Source organism: Stylophora pistillata, chromosome 5 (genome assembly GCF_964205215.1).
Source record: "Stylophora pistillata chromosome 5, jaStyPist1.2, whole genome shotgun sequence".
Classification (NCBI taxonomy): domain Eukaryota; kingdom Metazoa; phylum Cnidaria; class Anthozoa; order Scleractinia; family Pocilloporidae; genus Stylophora; species Stylophora pistillata.
The window spans coordinates 5,410,603-5,431,319 of NC_142523.1; the positions used below are offsets into that span (position 1 = coordinate 5,410,603).

At 39.5% G+C, this 20,717-nt stretch overlaps 1 protein-coding gene and 1 pseudogene across 2 annotated transcripts; both read right to left on the bottom strand.

The window, feature by feature from the left end:
- Positions 1 to 658: 658 nt before the first annotated feature.
- Positions 659 to 8,618, bottom strand: LOC148729974 (uncharacterized; annotated as a pseudogene). The gene is made up of 7 exons (XR_016001948.1): positions 8,242 to 8,618; positions 6,717 to 6,885; positions 5,659 to 5,917; positions 2,686 to 2,913; positions 2,202 to 2,453; positions 1,332 to 1,532; positions 659 to 1,228 (listed from the first exon to the last, which is right to left on the bottom strand). The product of XR_016001948.1 is annotated as an uncharacterized LOC148729974 (transcript).
- A 2,542-nt stretch (positions 8,619 to 11,160) lies between these two features.
- Positions 11,161 to 19,662, bottom strand: LOC148729975 (uncharacterized). The gene is made up of 8 exons (XM_088760752.1): positions 19,491 to 19,662; positions 16,873 to 17,705; positions 16,109 to 16,277; positions 14,775 to 15,036; positions 14,148 to 14,375; positions 13,443 to 13,700; positions 12,395 to 12,595; positions 11,161 to 11,930 (listed from the first exon to the last, which is right to left on the bottom strand). The coding sequence occupies exons 2-8, from the start codon at positions 17,696 to 17,698 to the stop codon at positions 11,568 to 11,570; spliced, it is 2,307 nt and encodes a 768-aa protein (XP_088616878.1). The 5' UTR covers positions 17,699 to 17,705; positions 19,491 to 19,662; the 3' UTR covers positions 11,161 to 11,567.
- Positions 19,663 to 20,717: the final 1,055 nt, after the last annotated feature.

The window sequence follows — 20,717 nt, forward strand, 5'->3', positions numbered from 1 at the left end:
ATATTCATTTAAACACAATTATCGACCAATGAAGGAACGCCTACGATCCCAGGTATTTTTTCAGTGCACACAGAGATCGCATGTACCTGAACATATAATTGAAGGTTTGAAAAAAAGTGGGGGAAATGAAAACTTTGTATAAAACGAGTCAACATAAATTTCGACCAACTTTTTTACTTTTTTATCCTTGAAGGAAAGTAAGTTGAACTCGAGATGTAAGAATTTACTACTATCTACTTCAATGTCTGTACCTTCATTGTAGATTCCAATGGTTACGTTACTTCATTTACCAAGAATGCTGTGGCCACCCGGTTACATTGTGGCTGTGGGAGATTGGGTACATTACAACTTATGGTTAAATTTTTTAAGACTCAATTTCTAATGAAGTGCAGAGCTGAAGCTCAGTTCGCGTAAAATTTTCAAAAGCAATCTCCTTTTCAAAATTGGACTGGGTCAAATCGTTCCTTCATAAAAGACATCCAAGAGAATTTTCAGAAAGCATTGATTGAAAATTAAAGTGACGAACGGTGAAAAGGACTTTCTTAAAGCTCAGTCAAGAATGAGAACTAGTCAAGAGCATTGCTCATTCTTGTCGTCTTTTTCAGCCGAGTGGGCCACTTCCGGGACAAACCCTCATTTTTTAATACTTTTATGAGACTTTCTTCCAAAGCTCTCTTTAATTTTAATTTTACCTTTAACCACGTAAAAACAACAAATCGATTTCTTATCAAAAAATATGCACTTGCCCTCGTTCCCGAAACAGCCTCGAGTAATACGAAAATGGCCTTTTAAAACTATGCAGTTTTCTCTACCTCCTCCTAAAAGAGCTCTTTAGTCAAAATAAATGGCTTTGTAGTCGAATTCATAACATTTCCTTACAGCCAATTTGAGTGGGATTTTTCTTGCAAGCAATATATGCTGTGATGTGTTCCTCCAAATAATCCAACGGAAATTCCCCCTCACGAAAAATCTCGTAATGAAAATCTTTCAACGAAAATGCGTCGCCCAGCTCTTCCTCAGCCATTTTCCTGACACGTTCGATTTCCAAATGACCAATCATGTAACTCGTTACAAATCCCGGTATGCTTTGTATTCGTTGTATGTCTTTGTTGACTTGGTGGTTATTGTCTTCCCATACGTAATTGCGATACAACTCTCGTATCTCACTAACTTCTTTCCCATAGAAGTGTAAATCGATGTCAGCCATAGCTCTGAGGGCGTGAAGTAACTGCGGGGAACAATTTTTGCAAATTTATAAAGTCATTTTACGAGATCAAGAGCATTCTTGGATGTACGGAGGACCCCCTCCCCCCTTAGGAAAATAAACTTACCTGGTAGTATAACATGCCATACTTCTGACGCAGAATTGTTTTGTTTGTTTTAGTGTTGTAAAGTGTTGTGTCCACTGGATAAAGCTGGTCCTCTGCATAAGCAGCCCAGCCTTCTGTCATGGCCAGAAAGTAGTTTGGAGCGTTTAGCCAGGCAATAGGGTCTTGACAGTCACTTTGGAAATATTCCGTGAAGCTTTGAACCTGTCAGTGAAACATAACGAGTATATTCCCCGTCATCTCTACAAACCTTACTTTTTAGCGTAGCTTGCAGCGCGCCGCAATAGTTATCAAAAATGATAGTGAAACAACGTGAATACTGCTCGCCGCACATCACAGCAAAAAGTGTTTTATGTTGTTTTGTTGATACTGCTCTGAGTCTGATCAGTAAAAAACCACATCCTATCACATAGGATTCATTTTGTCTGCTGTCCTTAGATTTTTCTTTTCTATTCAAAAATGTATCTTACTTGACTCCTTTTTCACCGTCACCCAAATCCGAGGGGTATGCATTGAGCCAAGAGACCACGCCCAGTTGTTGTGGCTTCATTTCAGGCGATAAACTCTGTTATTCGGACAGATGTTTTCACAAACCTGGCTGCCTCACACGATGTACACACTCACTGCTACACTATTCCGCGACCTTTCGCGACTTGTTGCATCGATTTGACGCCTCGTGTGATTCATTCCAACGAACGCATGAAGTTTATGAAAGAACAGCACGTCGAAGCGATTTTTCGTCTTACCCGTTCTAAATCTAAATACATGGGTTATAAAAGAATCATATCTGAAAGCGATTTGTCGAGTCAAGTAGCCTATTTTCAAGAGATTTCTTGGACGTACGGAGGACTAAGAGTCTAATCTAAGGCTTACCTCGACGTGATGCCCAGCAAATTCATGTATCTCAGTGGTATATTCAGTCCATTTTGGTCCAAAATTTTCAACAAAAAACGGCAGGACCTGCTGCGCTTTGACTGAACAGTCTTTGTTTCCAATGAAATAGGCTTGAAATACACCATGGGGGTGATACCAGGCTGCAATGTCCACAGGGCATTTTGGAATACAGTTCTTCGGACCACTGTCGTACAGAAACTTCTTTAAATATGGTTTGATTATGTTCTCAACCTGCCGGAATAAAGAACGTCATGTAAGAAACAACTGCAGCTTAAAAACAACAAGGACAACAAAACAAGAAAAAGATTAATATCGTGGAATTGACGGGTTTAATCGTGCTTTTTAATATCTATGGCTTTAAGGCGGGACACCTTATTGAAAAAGGGTAAGGGCTTAGTAAAACCAGCCATAGCTTTTGCTCTGAGTTGTCACTCAGCTTTACCAGCTTTCTAAAGCTACTTGCCTCTTTTGAATTCTTTATCCAAGACTGCATTGCTTTGTATCTTTTAGGGCAGTAGGCCTTGGCACTAGCGTCGTCAAAACATTTGATAAAGGCATCGTTGCCGGTCTCATTATCAGGGAAGGGTTTGTCGTTAAAGTACATTTTCTGGTCCTGCATTTCTCTTTTAAAAGTAGTAATGGCGGTGACGTTGTTCTTGATGCCAGTGTACTCTTGAGCCAGTTTCTCAGCCTGGTTTATTGAAAGGAAAAAACACTTTAAAGTTATTTTAAGTTTTTCGTAATATGGTGGTAATGAAATGAAATGAAAAGGGGGAAGCGTCTTGTAAGTAGTGTAACCACCCCCCCTCCCCTCCCTCGGCTTACAACTTTGCTCTTGCAATGTTGCTACTCCCTCTGCCCTACGGAGGAGTTTCTGCATATAAAGATGACAGGTGACAAGTAACAAGTGTAGTTTTCAAGGTAAAAAGTAGTTCGTTATATGCCCGGGTGGAGAAAAACCATTCGAGACATTTTCCACAAGAAACCTGTAGCGTAAGTTTAGTTTAACAAAAAAAAAAGTCTATCCAAATCATGTACGCCAACATTTTTTTGACTTTGCAAGATTCCTTGTGTCAACATTGGGTTAAAAAGGTATGACTTAGATGATAAGTATATGTTTCATAGGTTCTCTCACTATTTTGAGGCACTATCGCTTATAAAGTCAATCTAAGGTCTAAAGACGGGTCGCAATTTTTGAAGCGTGACGTTGAGCTGCTATCCTTGGGTTTCACCCACGTGACCAATACCTTAGCAACGGTTAATATCCGCCATCTTGGTGTCCCTCGAGCGTAAACAAACCGTATCTAACGAAGAGTTCATGTGAGAAAGAAGGGATGGTTTTATGCATTATTGTTGGCTGTTCGAGCAAAAGTGGAAAGCATAAAGACTAAGGATTTTTTCGTATAATAATTTAATAATTTTATTATCTCTATAGCGCAAAATTCATTATATATATGATCTAATGCGCTATACCTAAGATCATCACAAATCAAGGGGAAGAAAAGGAGGAACTAGAAGTTGTTGTATGGTTCGAGGCTTGCGGCTGTTGTAGATCCTCGATTTTTTGGTCGAGCTTTTCTTTGAGCTTCTTAGCCGATGAGAAATCGATGTCTTTAGCCCTCGCATACGGCACTTCATTGACCTATGTCGGCAAAATCCATGAGCATTTTACCTGAGTGCAAGTAAGCTTGGGGTGTCACGAAAACTCACACCCCGAAAACTCAGACCTCAGACCTCAGACCCCGAAAACTCAGACTCCTCGAAAATTCAAGAGATAAACTCGACTCATGATCACTCCTGGTAATCCCGCGCGTATTTTGACCTTTTGGGTCTTGATCCAACTGAAGCAGCAAAAGCAAGGCCGCAAGTTGCACGTTTCGCAAAATCGTCCGATGGTTGAGTATCAAAACATTTTAGAGTGACACAAGACTTCATTTAGCTTAGATTTACCTCCATTTTTCCCGTTAATTTTGAACTTTTCATTCACAGTTAACGGGATCAAATGCGCTCGCTCCAACATCAAAGTATTAAAATGTGGCGTGATTTTGACGAGCCGAAAGGGACGTTTGTTTACCTTTTTGTACTTCGTTGCACAGATCCTTGTTGTCGCTCTGTTAAAATTCTTAAATATTTCGCGATAATAATGGATGCAAACAGAGACTCGGCCCACCAGTCCCAAAACGAAGACAATTTTGCGACCCTTGGGCTAGAGTTCTTAAATGAGGCAGAAAGAGAAAAACAACGCGAAAGAAGACTCGGCATCAGCGCCGTCACGATTCGCTTCACTGAAGAATCACTCTTGATATTGTTGTCCGTCTTTCGCGTCGGATTTGTTGCATTGTTCCACCGGTTATATTATTAAAAAAATTGGTTCATGCTTTATGCTATGCACTATCGAATTATGGAGCACTTCGAAAGCTTGGAGAACACTTCGAGGGACCTGAGTTTTCGGTGTCTGAGTTTTCGTGACACCCAGCGAGCTTGCCATGAATTCTAGTAGTTGCCTCAAACATAAATAAAACACCTGCGATATGTGAGCATGACTCAGCCAGTCCAGCTTTGCATCCCAAGCAATGGGCTGACAAAATAGTCCCATCGTTTTCGGAAATGACCCAAATGTTCACTAAAGGATCATTCATATGCTGTGAATGCCAAACTCGTGCTCTCACGGCATACTTGCCAGCGATTACTTTGCCTACAACTGAGGTTACAAATCCCGACACCATTTGATTAAACGCCTCTAGACTCTTGAACGCCTGGAACTGCTTCTTGGTGTAGAAGCTGGTCTCAAGAACGAGGTAACTCAGCAAGTCCGACGCTTCCACAGGAGGCAAGCATTTTGGACTGAACTTCTCGGCTGGTATGCTTGCAGGGTCAACCCCAATGACCGAGATCTTTTGCAAACATCTTTCCTTCCAACTCTCTAAGCTCTCGGCATACTCAGAGAGCACTGGGATACCTTAAGATGAATGCCGGATACTTTTATCGCTTTTTTCTGTCTGGATATTCATGTAGTTGGCGAAATAATACGGCGATAAGAGAGAGGGCTTCACTATAGAAATCGACTAATTATTCATAAATTTGACACCCGAGGGACACCAACATGGCGGACACTAACTTCAGCAAAGCTTGTGACGTCACCTGAAACCCAACCATTGGTGTGTTCCAGTACTCTTTTTTTTTTTTATCATTTCCATCCTCATTATTATTTCGACAAGTTGGATTACGTCATAGCTTTTATTTGTCTCTGACCTTCTGTTGAGCTTTTTTAAGTTGTAATGAAACAAACGATTGAAATCTATCTAAATGCAGGCTTCACCTGCCTGCCTTTAAAGTATCTGCATTTTTCGGTACCAGATCGCGCCGCGGTAACTTGTAACAGTCAATTACTGGTTGCTAAAGAAATAGAATTGTGTACCAGGCTCTTGAAGATTACCTGTGGATATAATTTATTCAAGCGTTCTTGGGTCTCTTTCCTTAGTTGCTCTGGTGTGATATCAAATGTTGTAAAAAATCTCATCAGTGATTTGTATGTATCACCACCCTGGAGTGTCTCACCGGTGGGGAGTTTCCCCGTTGCCTTTTGGTCGGTGTCAGCGCCTAAGTTTTTGTACACATAAGGTAGAGGCATTTTTTCTAGACCGCTGGCCACTGTCTCTGGAGCGCAGTTGCTCAGGTGTTCTCCTTTCACATATCTAGTTTGGTGAATAAAATATGGAGCAGTTTAGGATGGCATCGGTTTTTTTTGGCACATACCCGTTTTAAGACAATTAAGGTGGTGTCCCCCCACCCCCAGAGGTAAAAATACGCTCTATGGTTGGTCTTGAAAACACGTAACTTGGAAAATGGGGTTTTCCGGTGCTTAACGTCGCTCACATTTAGCTACAATTTAATAACGTTATAATAATCATGATAATAATAAAAATATTTAGAGAGGATAACCCCGTGAGTGGTATCAAAGGGTGTCCTGTTTTAAAAATACCTAAGTAAAAATACAAAAGGTCTAAAAGGTAAACACACTCGAGTGTCCCTTAAGAGTTCAGTAAAGGATTTCTCTGATCTAATATTGCGATGAAGACCATTATATTTCATCACACCCGTAAAATAATACGATTTCTCGGCGACCTCTAGGTTGACTTTCGGAAATGAATGTCATTACAGCGTCTAGCTGTAACTGAGGCTTTTAAACTAAAATGATTTTTTAGATAAGGGGGTACTGAACCATTAGTTCTTATCGGTCCCTTGTGTTACTTAACCTTTTTCTGATCGGTTGTAACTGATTCCTCAGTTATTGTCTTCTTGCCTTCAAAAGAAAAGCGCTCTGATTAAAAGATGTAACGGTGAAAAAAATATTTTCGGTGGGACGAGAAAAATTTCAGAATTAAAACCAAAGTCAGCGATAGCTCGAGGTTATTTTAAGAGTCAAACAGGTAATTTTTGTGGTGCTCATATAAAACAGACCCAAACTGATAGAGGAAAAGATGTTAAACAAACCGTAGCATTTTTACAGTCGCATTTCCAATCTTGGTAACAAGAGAGCGGTTGAAATAAGCTGCGACATCCTCTTTGAATTCGTCTTTCCATTCTTTCTTGTCATTCTTGGACAATTTGTCGAAAAATTCAGGAGATTGGACGACTTTTGAGAAAGCTTCTTTGAAGACACCTGTAACAAAAGATATATGAATCGATTAAGATTTCAGTTGAACTAAGATACCACACAGACTCTGATTAGCCTATCAGTGGTGAGGCTTCTAATTATAAGCATTACAATCTCCTCAAATATGATAAAGACATTAGCTGCTTTATTTTTAACTAGTTATTCTGCAGAGTTGTAATCAAACAGCGTAATCAGACAGTTGGCTGTAATCGGGCTCCTATGATCAGAAAGTTAAAGCAGCCAATCATTTTAAGTCCTCCCAACGAAATCCACCTATCACAGAATTAATTACAATAACCACAGCAACAACCACTTACCCAACAAAACTGGGGAGTTTCAAAAATGGGGGAAACTTTTAACTTCAGAATATGCCTCTACCAAAGATATTTTCTCAATTAATCTTTTTTTAAATTGTCATGGTTATGTATATATGGTAACACTGAGAACTTCGTGTCATCCAATTTGGTCTGTAATCAATAACAAATCGGACTTCCGCTTCCCGGTCGCCCGATTTTATAATCACTCGTATGATAACAGACCGAGTTGGACTATTCTCGGTCCAACTGTCATTATGAAATGCACACGGGGTCATTTGGGAAAGCTCCTTTTGAAGACACATACAACGAAGATATTTGCAATGATGAAGGTTTTGAACTTAGTTACTACTTGTGTATAGTAACGCTTCGAATTGCACACTGGGTCATTTGATTTCGGGATTAGAGAGTTTTGGTCGGCTTAGTCAACATAGCATATGTGAGTCACCACACTTTCGGTAAAACCAGCTCCAATTGAAACTTACTTTTCCGAGATGAAACCCTGTAAAAAAGTAGAAGGGTGAGAACAAGTCGTGTGGAGGGTTTTGTTTGAAGGAAAATTTGTTTTTTCGGACAAAATAGGATATGGAGATTATCGAACGCTGCCAGGCAGCATGGGGTATAAAAGAAACGATAAATAAATAGCGAAAACTTACCAAATTTTCATTTTAGTGAATCTTTGAAGTTCATTATTTGAAATCCACTGTAATCTTTCTCATCCTCTAACTATACTTGATTTTACTCGGATAAGGAGGATTCCGTCGAAAGCCCTTCAGCCTTAATAAAAATGTTTTCCCTGCACTGAAGCTTAACTGAAAGAGGCCCGAAATCACATGTTCGGATGTTTAAATATCTACCATTATAAGTCCCGGATGTAACCCATCCGGGATAATGTTAAACGCGGCGAAGGCTGCATAAACTAGTTTATTCCCTTTGGTAATAAATGTCATTAAGTGTTGTCCTATCTTACTTCACTAATATTTGGTAGTCCCTTGAAACCTGAAGGAATTTTTGTACGTTCCATAAATATGTTTAAAAAGATCCCTACCTGTCTCGTTTTCCAGAGCAATATTTCGGTAATTCATTGGAATATTGCAAGTTGTGCAAGGCAATCCCACAAGCCTCTCTGTTTCGCACGTACCCAGTCCTCACGCCCAGTTTTAAGTTTTCGATGTATGTCTCGAATGTCTCGTTGACCTGGTCAAAGAGTTCGTCCAACTTTTTCAGATCAGTCAAGTTTTGTGGCTTGAAATACCCGATCACTGAACTCAGATGCGCATATACGTAGCAAATGGGTTGCCAACAGAAAAAATCAGGTCCTAACAGCCAGTCCCCTGCGTAGTAATTTTGTCCTAATGGCGCCCAGCCATTATTATTCAGTAAGATTGCTTTAGCAACGTGAACAGCCTTTCTTTCCCGAACCGTTTTTTGGATCGGTTTTTGGGCCAAAAAGGTTCAGTTTTTCGGTTTTGATGTTCAGAGCGGTTTGCGGATTTTACGTGTTTTTGCATTCGGTTTTCGGTTTTCACGAAGACTCTGATGCGGTTTTCGGTTTTTCCTTTTTGACTCCTTTAAAGGTGAAAATGTAGCGGTTTTGTCAGGTTTACATGCGGTTTTCAGTTTTGCTGCCTTTTTTCGTCGGTTTTGGAGGTCTCTCTCTCTGGTTTTGTGGTTTCCCAGGGGCTCCAAATGCCCCCCTCATTACTCATCACAGGTTTGATAGACAATTGTAAAGTTAATAAAATAACTTATAGTCTCGAGTTATCTCTCCTTTGACTTGAAAGTTTTACCTACTCTTTTCCCTCCAGTTAATAACATTGCAAAGATCCAGTAAATGCAGTATTAGTCATTATGAAGTCAAAATCATTGGCATGAAATTAAATTTTATTAATCAATATTGTGATTAATGGCTTTCGTTGAAACTCTCGTCAGGAATCGTAAAACCAATGTACGCAAGGTAATATTTAGTGTAACCCTCCTCTTTCCCTTCCCCTTCCCCCACCCCTCCCCCTCCCCCTTAGAGAATATTGGACCGACAATAGAGCATTTTGATTGGTTAATTTTAGTTATTGGCCCTCTGACTGCCCGAGTCGTGTAATAACAAAACATTATGGGCTCAAACCATCTCTGCTTAACTTGAAAGTGACAGTCACTCCTTCCCCTCAAAATAATAACATTGCCCAGAAAAAAAAACCGTCAAATCCTTGATTCTATCACTATCTCAGATTCTGTTTAATTCACACTTCACAGCCTCACATCAATAACCATATTCTCCACAGGCTGTAAGTAATAGCGGGACGGGGACGTACGACGTGTGACTCGGGGACGTGGGACACGGGGACGTGGGATACGACACCTGGGACACGGGGACGTGGAACACTGGGACGTGGGACTCGGGGACGTGGGACGCGAGGAAGTCGGGACTCGTTGACGCGCGGGGACTCAGGGACGTGATAAACAAACAACACCTGATTTTTGCGCTGAATCTGTAAAGCATAATTTTCGATGGCCTCGAGAAAGGTATTATATTACCGAAACAGGTCGACTGTTTCCCCTGAGACATACGTAATGTTAGCGACAAAAGTGATCGTTTTTGGTCACGTGACTAAAAAACGATGTTAACACAATAGGCAAACGCACGTGATGACATTCCTTCGCGCTTCTTTGTCCGCGCTTTTGTTGTCTGTTGTAGTTTATCTGCTTTCGTCTAGTAATACAACATCATCCAGCTAAAAGTATTTTATAACATTTCTTTCCGGAAATCGATGCAAACTAATTACAACAGACGAAACTGAGGTGTCTACCTTCGATGATCTGATTCGAATCGCAAGGAATAAATGAGAGTGTTTACAATTTATTCCAGAGAAAACAATGCGGATTCAGTACAAGGACAATAAGAATACTTTCGTCACGAAGTAATCACAACTTGCGTCTGTTGTAGTTAGTTCGCATCAGTCTTCAAGAAAAGAAGGTAACTTGTGAACACTCTAATTTACCGGTATTAGTTCTTCATCAGGATTAAATCGTAAACACTGGAGTTCAACTGAATCCGAAATTTTTCATCAGGAATAAATTGTGGACATTCTAATTTATACCTTACGACTCGCATCAGATCATCGAAGGTAGACACCTCAGTTTCGTCCGTTGTTACTAAATGCAACCGTTTCAAAGTCGCATAAAGCTCGTCATGGTTACGCACGTCTCCAAAAAAAATAGTCTAACCTGTTTCGGTAGTATAATACCTTTCTCAAGACCACCGAAAATTATACTTTACAAATCAGCGTAAAAATCAGGTGTTGTTTCTTTGTCACGTCCCCAAGTTCCACGTCCCAGAGTCCCACGTCCTCGAGTCCACTTCCTCGAATCCCACGTCCTCGAGTTCCACGTCTTACGTCCCCGTCCCACTTTTAGTCACAGCCTTCTCCAAACTCTTCTCTTTGCATTTCCTGTGGTGCTTATAAGGAGAATTTGTTTATCAATCAGTTAGCTTGTTGGTGATCATTTACTTTATTCTCATGATCTTAATGAATGGTCCAGCTGTGTTACCGTCAGAAGAACTTAGATGTTGGTCACGCGTAGTGTTTAAAGGGTTAATCATCTTTATTATGTGTGTGATTTGAAAGATGCTGAGTGGTTCTCAGTAGCTTATACTGATCCAACAGAATGGAGTTAGCTTGGAAATGATAAATTATGTTCTTCCTTTTCTGCGAAGAAAATATTCCCCGCCACCACTTGCAGCCATTTGACTGCAGGGAAATGTAATATAATTCCAACCAGAGGACTGTAAAGGGAGCCTTCTAATATTATCTCGTGGTTTTGTATTTCTTTGCAAAGATCAAGAAAACGCAGTATTACTCAGTGAAAATGAAGTCAAAACAATTGAAGCAAAATTCAATTTCACTAATCATTACCGTGATTAACGGCTTTCTTTGAGACTACGATATCTTGTGAAAAATCGTAAAACCGATTTATGAAAGCTACTACTAAGCTTTAATATTTTTCGGGTAAAAATTACAGATAGTGAATAGACCAAAATAGTTACTGTTCTTTTTATAAGAAGACACTAAAGATTGTTCTGCGGATGTTGCAAATAGCTGAAAATTTTGTGCCAAAGATGAAATATTGTGGGTGCTACGTTGTAGATAGTGAAAACACGTTGACTGTTGTTGTGCGCCATGTTGCAGATAATAGGGCACATTGAGAAATGCAGCGTCAAAGATTGCGCAAGCACGTTGTTGATGTTGCTCCCATTTTTGTGGAGATATAAAGTGATTCGGTAATTCGTAATTGGACATACAGCTCAGCGAGGAATCCATATCTTTTTCACACAATATACTTAATTATTCGACTAACATTGACTACTAAATTTACTACTTAAAACTCTTTACATCCCTCTCTGGTGGGGTCCTTTTTGCACGTAATGTAAGATTGTATGTGTTCTTCGAGATACCCCAGAGGGAACCCCCCCTGTCGAAGCAGCTCATAATGGAACTCTTCTAAAGTAAAATCTTGCCCCAGTTCCCTCTCGGCAATGCTTCTGACGCGTGAAAATTCTATTTGGCCAATCATAAAGCTGGTGACAAATCCCGGTGCGCTTTGCGAGCGCAGGACGTCCTTCAGTGCCAGGTCAGTATTGTCTTCCCACACATATTCTCTATACATAGCCAGCACGGTTACTTCTGGCAGTTTATTAAAATTTAGATCGATATCCACGATGGCACGAAGAGCGGCTAACAACTGTGAGAAAAAGAGAAACATCAAAGTTATATCCAAAAGTGTTTGCCGTTATTATTTCATGAGCCCTTTATTTCATGGGGGTAGGGGGTTGTTGGATAACGTTTTGAGGGGGGAACACAAGGGGATGAATAGTCGCTAACAGAGTATGAAGAGCGACTATGTAAAATTAACTTCCTAAGAGGGGGAACCATTACTAAAAAGCCTCAGCAAGCGAGGGAAGGAGAAAGAAATCAGTTAGATTTTATTGTGACACAACCAAAATTCTCCGTTTCACCTTTCCCCCCCTAGATAAAATATTACATCAGTCCCTCTGATCACGAATCATTGCGAATCATCGGAACCAGACTATCTCATCTCACTTGAGTCCTTCTGATTTAAGGACCTGTCTTTCACTCCCCAGTCAAACAGTGTAGATTTTTTCTATATCTTTCACTTAAATGAATAAAAAAGTCTTCATGCTATACCTGATAGTAAATCATGCCGTATTTTTGCAGCAATATTTCTTTGTCTTGATTGTCTGAGTAGAGATTCGTGTCTTCTGGCAGCAGTTGGTACTCCACGTAGGTTGTCCAGCCCTCAGTGAACCCTGGGAAAAAATTTGCTTTTCCCAACCAGTGAATCGGATCGTTGCAGCTGTCTTCAAAATACTCTATGTAGCTATGCAACTGCACAGATATAACGGCGATCATTAGAATGACTTCAAATAGGAATTTTCTCTACCATGCAGTGCATTATCAGTGATACAAGTGGGTCCCAATGGAATAATAGCTTTTACAGTTAACGGTTAATATATTTTTCCCTTTCTGTCAAAATAAATTTTTTTCAAAGGTTGACTATTTTTTTACGACCAACAGTTGTAATTTGTCAATACTTATCAGGGGCGGATCCAATAATTTTTGATTGGTGGGGTCCAAACTTTGGTTCAGAAAGGACTGTTGGACTATTTTGAGGCAAATTACTTCTCCCCCACACCCCCTCCAACCAGTCGCGGTTGCACGTTATAATTCGTTGGTCGCTTACCGTTTACTTGGATTCGTTAAAAAGATCAACTAGTTAAAAAGTGGTATACGATCCTGTCGATGTAAGAATTTCAATTTCAAAGTTATAAGCTTCAGGTCCGTTAGGGACAATCCCCCTGGATCCGCCACTGCTTATGACGTTTTACAGCTAACAGTTAACCTCATTGTAACCCTCAAACAAGAAAAGAGGAATCAGGAGATCGACTACTAAGGACCTGAATAAGTTTTGGAGACCGGTAATTTTTTATCGCCCTGGGGAGAGTGGGGTCGGAGGATTTTGGTTCTGTTCTAGCATCATTATGACCCCCTCCTCCCCTCATTGATAGTTCATTGGCAGTAGGTTTTCAATGGTCTCCCTTTATACTCTGTTGGTAACAGCTGATTCCCCTCCGTTCCCATTAAAAAACTTTATGGAAGGCGAGTGCTCGTAACATTTTCTCACCCTTTCTCATCTTTTGTATCGACTTTTTGGACAAAACTGAAATGTTCTAACCTCTAAATGGTGTCCAGGGAGTTGCTCATGGGCGGTGGTCGTAAACTCTGTCCATTTTGGGCCATAATTGTCCGCGAAAAACGGCAAACTTTGAGTAGCTTTAACCTTGCAGTCTTTAGAGCCTGGCTCATATCCGTGAAAGCGAACATGGGGATGAAACCAAGCTACAACATCCATTGGACAGGCAGGAACTGTGTTCTTGGGACCGCTGCGATAAAACAGTGGTTTGTATACTGGGCCAATATTGTTTTTCATCGTCTGCCATGATAAAAAAGCAATGATACACTTTTTTTTACTGAGCGCTACGTCTTACGTAGACCTCGCATTATCTCTTATCCAAGGTGCCCTCATGAAATAAATGTAAAATATCCTTTAGCTACGTCTTTTTTTTTCTTTTTTTCTTTTTATTTTAATCCTTGATGGGTGCTTCTTTAGATGACCACCCTTTCTTTCATATCCGACCTTTGTTAATGGAATGACTATAGTTATTATCAAACATTCACCCCTAAAGTAATTTCTAATTTAAACGAATTGTTTTCTTTTTTTCCCTTCGATATTACGCTTTCTGATTCCGTTCCTCAAATACCCTCAATTTCTCAAATCCGGAGGTCCTTGGAGGCTCACTAACTTAGAACTGAGCAATCCCTTTCAATGGTATCTTGACAATAGTGGGAGTTTATTTCATATTATCATGATTACACTTACTTCAACGGTGTTTGTGATCCACTTTTGTAATGCCTTCCATCGCTCAGGACAATACTCTTGTGCGCTCTTGTCGTCATAACATTTTATGTGAGCATCGTTGCCACTCTCGTTCGCAGGAAACGGTTTACTGTTAAACGACATGTTTGAATGTCGTAACACGGCTTTGAAGTCGGTGATAGCTGTGTTATTGTCCTCTTCACCAGTATATCTTTTGGCCAAATCGACAGCCTTTGAAAAGTAAAAAGGATTTCTTTAGTTACTTTCTGCCATTGGAAATGGAGAAAAAGTGAACCATCTTCAAAGTTACGACTCTTTTTTTAACTCAACTCCCTATTTCAAATGAATAAAGGCTGATAGTTTCGAAAGAAACAGTTTGGGGCTGCGTCGGTGGGAGTAACGAAATAATTTGGATATCTCAACAAAGTTGAAGTTGTAAATTGGCCACCGTAACGAATACAAAAGCTGACGTTTCGAGCGTTAGCCCTTCGTCGGAGCGAATAGAGGAATTGTGGGTTGTGTGCTTTTAAAGGCAGAGAATGGAGCTTTTGTATTCGTTACGGTGGCCAATTTACCACTTCAACTTTGTTGATATATCCAAATTATTTCCTTATTTCAAAAGTTTCTCACTTGAGTATACAGTTCATTCAACCTCTTCCAAGCTTTCTCTCTTAGATCAACAGGTGAAATATCAAGAGTTGTAAAGTATTTCATAAGTGTTTGATACGTCTTTGGTCCACTCAGCTTCTCTCCTGTAGGGAGTTTATGGAACGCTGGATGACTTATTTCGCGGACGTCATCATAATACAAAAAAGAAAGGGGTACTTTTCCGAGACCACTGATGATGTTCTCATCCGTAGGGCAGTTCTTCAAGTACTCGTGCTCAAGGAACCTTCAAAGACAAATGTGTACAGTAAATGGATTGAACGTGAAGCCTTGTACTTGTCCCCACTTCCCACTTGTAGAAAAAAGCAAAATTTATGCTTACTCTGTAAGGTCGGACGGCAATAAAGAAAACTGTATATTTAACAATTATTCGCCGAAGCCGATTAATCGTCCATTAATCCCCGAGACGAAGTCGAGCGGGTTATTCGACAATATTCACCGAACCTGAGGCGAATAATTGTTTTAGCATAATTTCAGAGCTGAACAACAGAGAAATTTCTAAAATCATAACATTTTAGTAACATTATTAACATTTTATTTTAACGTTTTATATATATAAACCGTGTGGAGCGGCTTATATAGCGTCATATTAGGAACCGCTCGACCAATCAGATTGCTGGAAACTCTTTGCTCAGCTCTGAAATTATACTAAAGACTGTATATAAACTGTATATAAACTGTAAACTGTATACTGTATATAGTAAATGCCCCGTGACTAACGTTTAAGCAACCTCCCTCGGTTCGGTGAGTTTTTTTCAATTGGTCAATTGTGTGTAACGGTCTTGTTCGTTGAGGAATAATGGGCAGTGTTGTTCTGTCATTTTTGAAGTATGGGATCTGAGACAACAAGTATAGACATCATCCGTTGCATTTGGTATTGTTCTTAATTCTTAGTCCTCGGCTAAAGTTAGGTCAATTTGTTTCATTTCTTTGGTTTAGTGAGTATGTCATTAAATCTAGACTAGTCTTGTTTTGAAATATATATTTATCAGGTAATTTGGTTATATCAACTAAGTTCAAATTGTAAATTGGCCACCGTAACGAATAAAAAAGCTTATGCTTTGAGCATTAGCCCTTCGTCAGAGCGAATGACGAAGGGCTAACGCTCGAAACGTCAGCTCTTTTATTCGTTACGGTGGCCAATTTACAAGTTCAACTTAGTTGATATAACCTTGTTATTCCCGCCGACGCAGCGCCACAGTTTCTTTAGAAACTTTCAGCCTTTATATATTTATTATATTATTCACAAAGGAAGCCATTTTAACTAAAGGAAATGATAATACAGTTTGGATGTTTACCTCAACATATGTACAGCAGCTTTTGCGATGTTTTGCACCAGAGACCATCTGAAGTATTCAGTCACGTTCATCAGAAAAACTTCTTTCCAACTATCGTTTACTGTTTTCGACAAATGCTCGAAATAACTAGAGTTTAATAAAGTCTTCGCAAAGGGCTCATCAAAGATTGCTGGAATCAAGATTTAAAAACACACTCCCGATTATTAGTTACTTAGTTATTAGATTATCAAATTTTTTACTGTCAGAAAAAGAAACAAAAGGAAAGAAGATAATCCAGGAAGTCGTCCTTTTGATTCTCACCACCATCGCATGATTCACAAGCGATTCCTCGAATCAAATTTTAGGGTGACAGGGCAGAATTCATTGGTCTACCGACTCCAAACTTCGAAAGCCGTATTAGCAATATTAGATGGGCTACCTTAGGGGAACGTTTTGGCTGATATGCCGGCCGACTCACAACAGATACGTAGCTCTAAGACCGTTCGAAGTAGAATTACTAGTTTAAGGGGGGGAGGGGAGACTGGGAATTTATCGATTAGAGAGGTTGTTTTAGCAACTCCTGCAAACCCACTTCAATGTTGCTTTCACTTTCTTAATTACTAATCAAACTATTTCAATGGACTTATTTGAAAAATTACTTGATTTGTTCTTCATTACAGTCTCGTTGCCACTAAACTACGGACAATCTTAAAAAATTTACCCAGATCTACCCTTATGACGAATGGTCACGAAAACCCAAAGAAAAATAACCAGCTTGTACTAACCAGACTCGTTTTTCAGAGCGTAGGCACGGTACTTTTGGTACTTGATGACGAATAGACCAGTTTGACAAGCTTTGTAGGTTCTCACATAACCTGTTCGCGCTCCTAGTCTCCAGTTCTCCACGTACCGATTAAACGTGCGATTGTAATCCTCAAAAAGATCCTTCAGCTTCTCAAGTTCGGTCATATTCCGAGGCTTGAAATGATTAAAAACCTCATTCAAGTGAGTAAACACATCGCAAACAGGCTGCCAGCAGAACAGGTCGGGTCCAAGCAACCAATCACCGATGTAGTAATCTTGACCGTATGGAGCCCATCCGAAATTGTTCCCTAATATGGCATTAGCCACATGTACAGCCTTGCGCTCCCTTAATTTCAACAGATTTTTATTGAATTTCAGTGCATTTAACTCCCGGCGTAACTCCATAGCCTCGTCAGTGCGGTTCTTGGTGGCATTTGGGGTTGGATCGTAAGGCCGGAAATACATTCGGATCTCTTCAGGCTTTATCCGAGCCATCTGGTATATCATCTCGGGATGAAGTTCGTAGAAGTACTGCCGATGAATTTTTTGAAGCACGTATGTGAGGTTAGTGCGGTTGGCCTCTTCTGATCCCAGGCATAGTGATGTATAGGGCTTTGGAGGAGGGATTTTTGCAGTGAAGATTAACACCATGACGAGAATGAAGAACATCAGGAAAGGGCTTGTGACCATGAAAAGGACGGGCACCCATTTACGAGATTTCTTTTTCGTCATGAAGTTTTTTGAGCCAAACCCAGTGGGAGTGATCGCCACTGCAGAACCGCTGTTATATTTATATCCATTCTTCATTGTTAATCTGTCGTACAAGATATGAAATAAAGCTTCCTAACTGTCATATTATAAGTTTATGAGTTGAACATTACAAAGATTTATTATAACCGTATCTTGATATAATGGTGTTACTATGGGCTACCCGTGGCTTATCAGCCTTGATGTGGTCAGCGGTCTGACACTCATGCCAGACATCTTGTTGTTGTGAATTAGAGTAGAGATGGACGTTAATTAAAACCTAATTTTCAAGTCAATCTGCTCGTTTACTTTTATCAAACTAACAAAATAAAAGAAATCGAAGATTTAAGTTTCCATGACGAACCGTACTGATAAGGAGACAAGGTGGAATAAAATCAAAGTTAGTGTCAATAGATTAAAGGTATTGAAAATAACTTAGACATTATATAAACAAGGCAAGATTCTCATTTCAAAAAAGTTATACAGCAAAGTATTCACTTGTGAGGTAAACAGAGCTCAAGATGGTACATGTTTCCACTAACATATGAAGCAATTATTATATGTTTCTTAAAATTACTGAAATATTTCTACGGTTCTGCGGTCCTATCGATCTGAAATACGGTAACTGTCTATTTCTCCCGAACACCAAAGCACAAAATCTATTGAACATATACAAAGTAAATAAATTTCAAAATATCCACGATACAGACATAAAAAACTTTGTATTTAAATCACTTGGTTTGAAACTGTCAGCGACAATCACTTGTTTACAGATCATAGTAAACAAACTCTCCACTTTCGGAGTGCTACAAAAATGAAAGTTAATTGTAAAGCTGTCACTTGTGGAGTTGTAATTTCATTTAGGCAGTAAGAAATACAAATATATTTATATGGTGGTTTTTGGTAGTCTATAGAAATCTGAATTTCTGAGATGTCGTTTGAATATCTTCTGAACTCTGTAGAAGAGTTCGTGACGAGGACTTCAACTAACTAAGAAGTCAACGTCATTTGCATAATTAATACCTTCAACGAGAAGTCATGATCATGAAGCAATTGAACTTTATTGCAGGGGTAACCGGTTAATTTCTCGTCAATTTGAATTCAAACTCTTTGAAGAATTGTCACTAAAATTTCGGTCAAACGTGAGAAGGAGAAATTCCAAAATAACTAACAATAGAAGAGTATATATTCTCACTGAACCTTGTTAAACAAACGATTTGCATGATTCAACAACGTTTAAGTATACGCAAAGTTAGTCGTGTTGTAATTAGAGAGGACCATTAACCTTAGCTATATAGCAATAGAATGTTAATGTACAATGAGTTCACTGAGTATTCCGTAGACTTAATCACATCAAAACACAATCTTCCGCCCAAGTTCAGCCGAGTCACGACTATTTTCAGAAACAGTTGTGGTCTACTAACAATATCATAGCAAAACATTTCTCGCTTGGCGTCCTTTCGCTTAATTATAAAGTAACGATGTAGGTATTGAATAAACTGATGCTGCCTAACTTGACAATTTTATATTCACATCTCTTTCAAATTCTACTTTCTAATGTTATTTGAAAGATTTACTCGACAGAAAATAAAAAGTTCTTGACAACTCTCTAACAGCATAACTTAAACAACATTAACATATGTAAGACTCGCCGAAAGTAAGAGAAAACAAACCAAATTCACGACCGAGAAATGAACAACTTACAGGTTTTTCAAAACTTTGAAAAAATTAAATTGGTTTGCTGAGAAAATCGGCTTCAAACACGTAAGGATTTGGTAAAACGTTGACACGAATTTTTCAGCAATATCAAACGTTAAGCGAAACAAGAACATCTACATCAAACAATACCTACCTTTTGCGACTCTACTCAGCATAGAAACGACAGTTTGCAGATGAGTTGGGAATGATTCACCGTCCTTTTCAAATCATAAATATGAAAGAAATGTTAACCACAACGAAACATGGCGGCGTCCGACGATAACAGAAACGTTCCTGAGTGCAGCGTAACACATACCAAACGTGACTGATATTGTGTCCGTTTCAGTTAGAGGCTACTTGGTTATGCTTCACATAAATTGAACAAGACAAGACAACCTGAAGCTACTCACACGAATTAAAGGGGCTCCGTCACGGTCTGTGCACGTCCAAAGTTCGCAATTTACAATCTGTAGCAATCTGTTGCAATCTGTTGCGATCTGTTGCAATCTGTTGCAATCTGTTGCAATCTTCTCCATCATAAACCTTTCTTGTTTCTTTCAAGTTTGTGATTGCCGCTCTGGCCTTTTTATTTCTCACCGCCGTCATGTTTTATCATCTTCTTCGAGGTGAAAGCATTTTGCAGTGCGCTAAAAATTACTCCAAATTGCGTGACAAAACTATTGTAAATGCCTTTTTTGTATCGCAGCAGAACTGAATAATGAATTTGATATTTAGCCAGATGCATGTAACCTTCTAGGTTATATGCTTCCGATTTAACTCTCACTTTAAAAATGAGTCTACAAAGTACTTTAACAGTCTTAGTCCCGACTTAAGATTTTTTTCTTTTCTTTTTCCATTTTAAACGCGTTTGAAAGCAGCTCTAAACATCTCGTATTGTGTAAAGTTATCTTGATATGTTTCATTGTTATAAGTTGATAGTAGTGATCAATATCAAGGAACTCTTTCATACGAGATGGAGAATCAGAAGACGAGTTCTGTAGCACGATAAATAAACAATTCCAAATGGGTTGTCGCAGTTAACATGCTCGTAGGAAAGACAAAACTGGCACAAATATTCAACCTATATCTTGCCTATTGATGACACGAATTTTCACGCAAAATGTTCGTGACGAACGGTTTCCGAACTATTTTTAGAGTGGTCATCAGGGCAGCCATATCTTCTTCCAATCTACTTATTCATCCTCAAAACCATGCACTTTGACAGAGGCACTTCAATATTATACTAAGCAAACGAGGACTTTCCTCAGCACGTGGCGATGGCGGAAGCAGGGGGGAGGGGAGGGGGAGGGCTGGCGAAGATCCGAGATGAATTCGAAGGTCTTGACAACTTTCGAGGATTCTCGTAACCCGTAATGCTTGG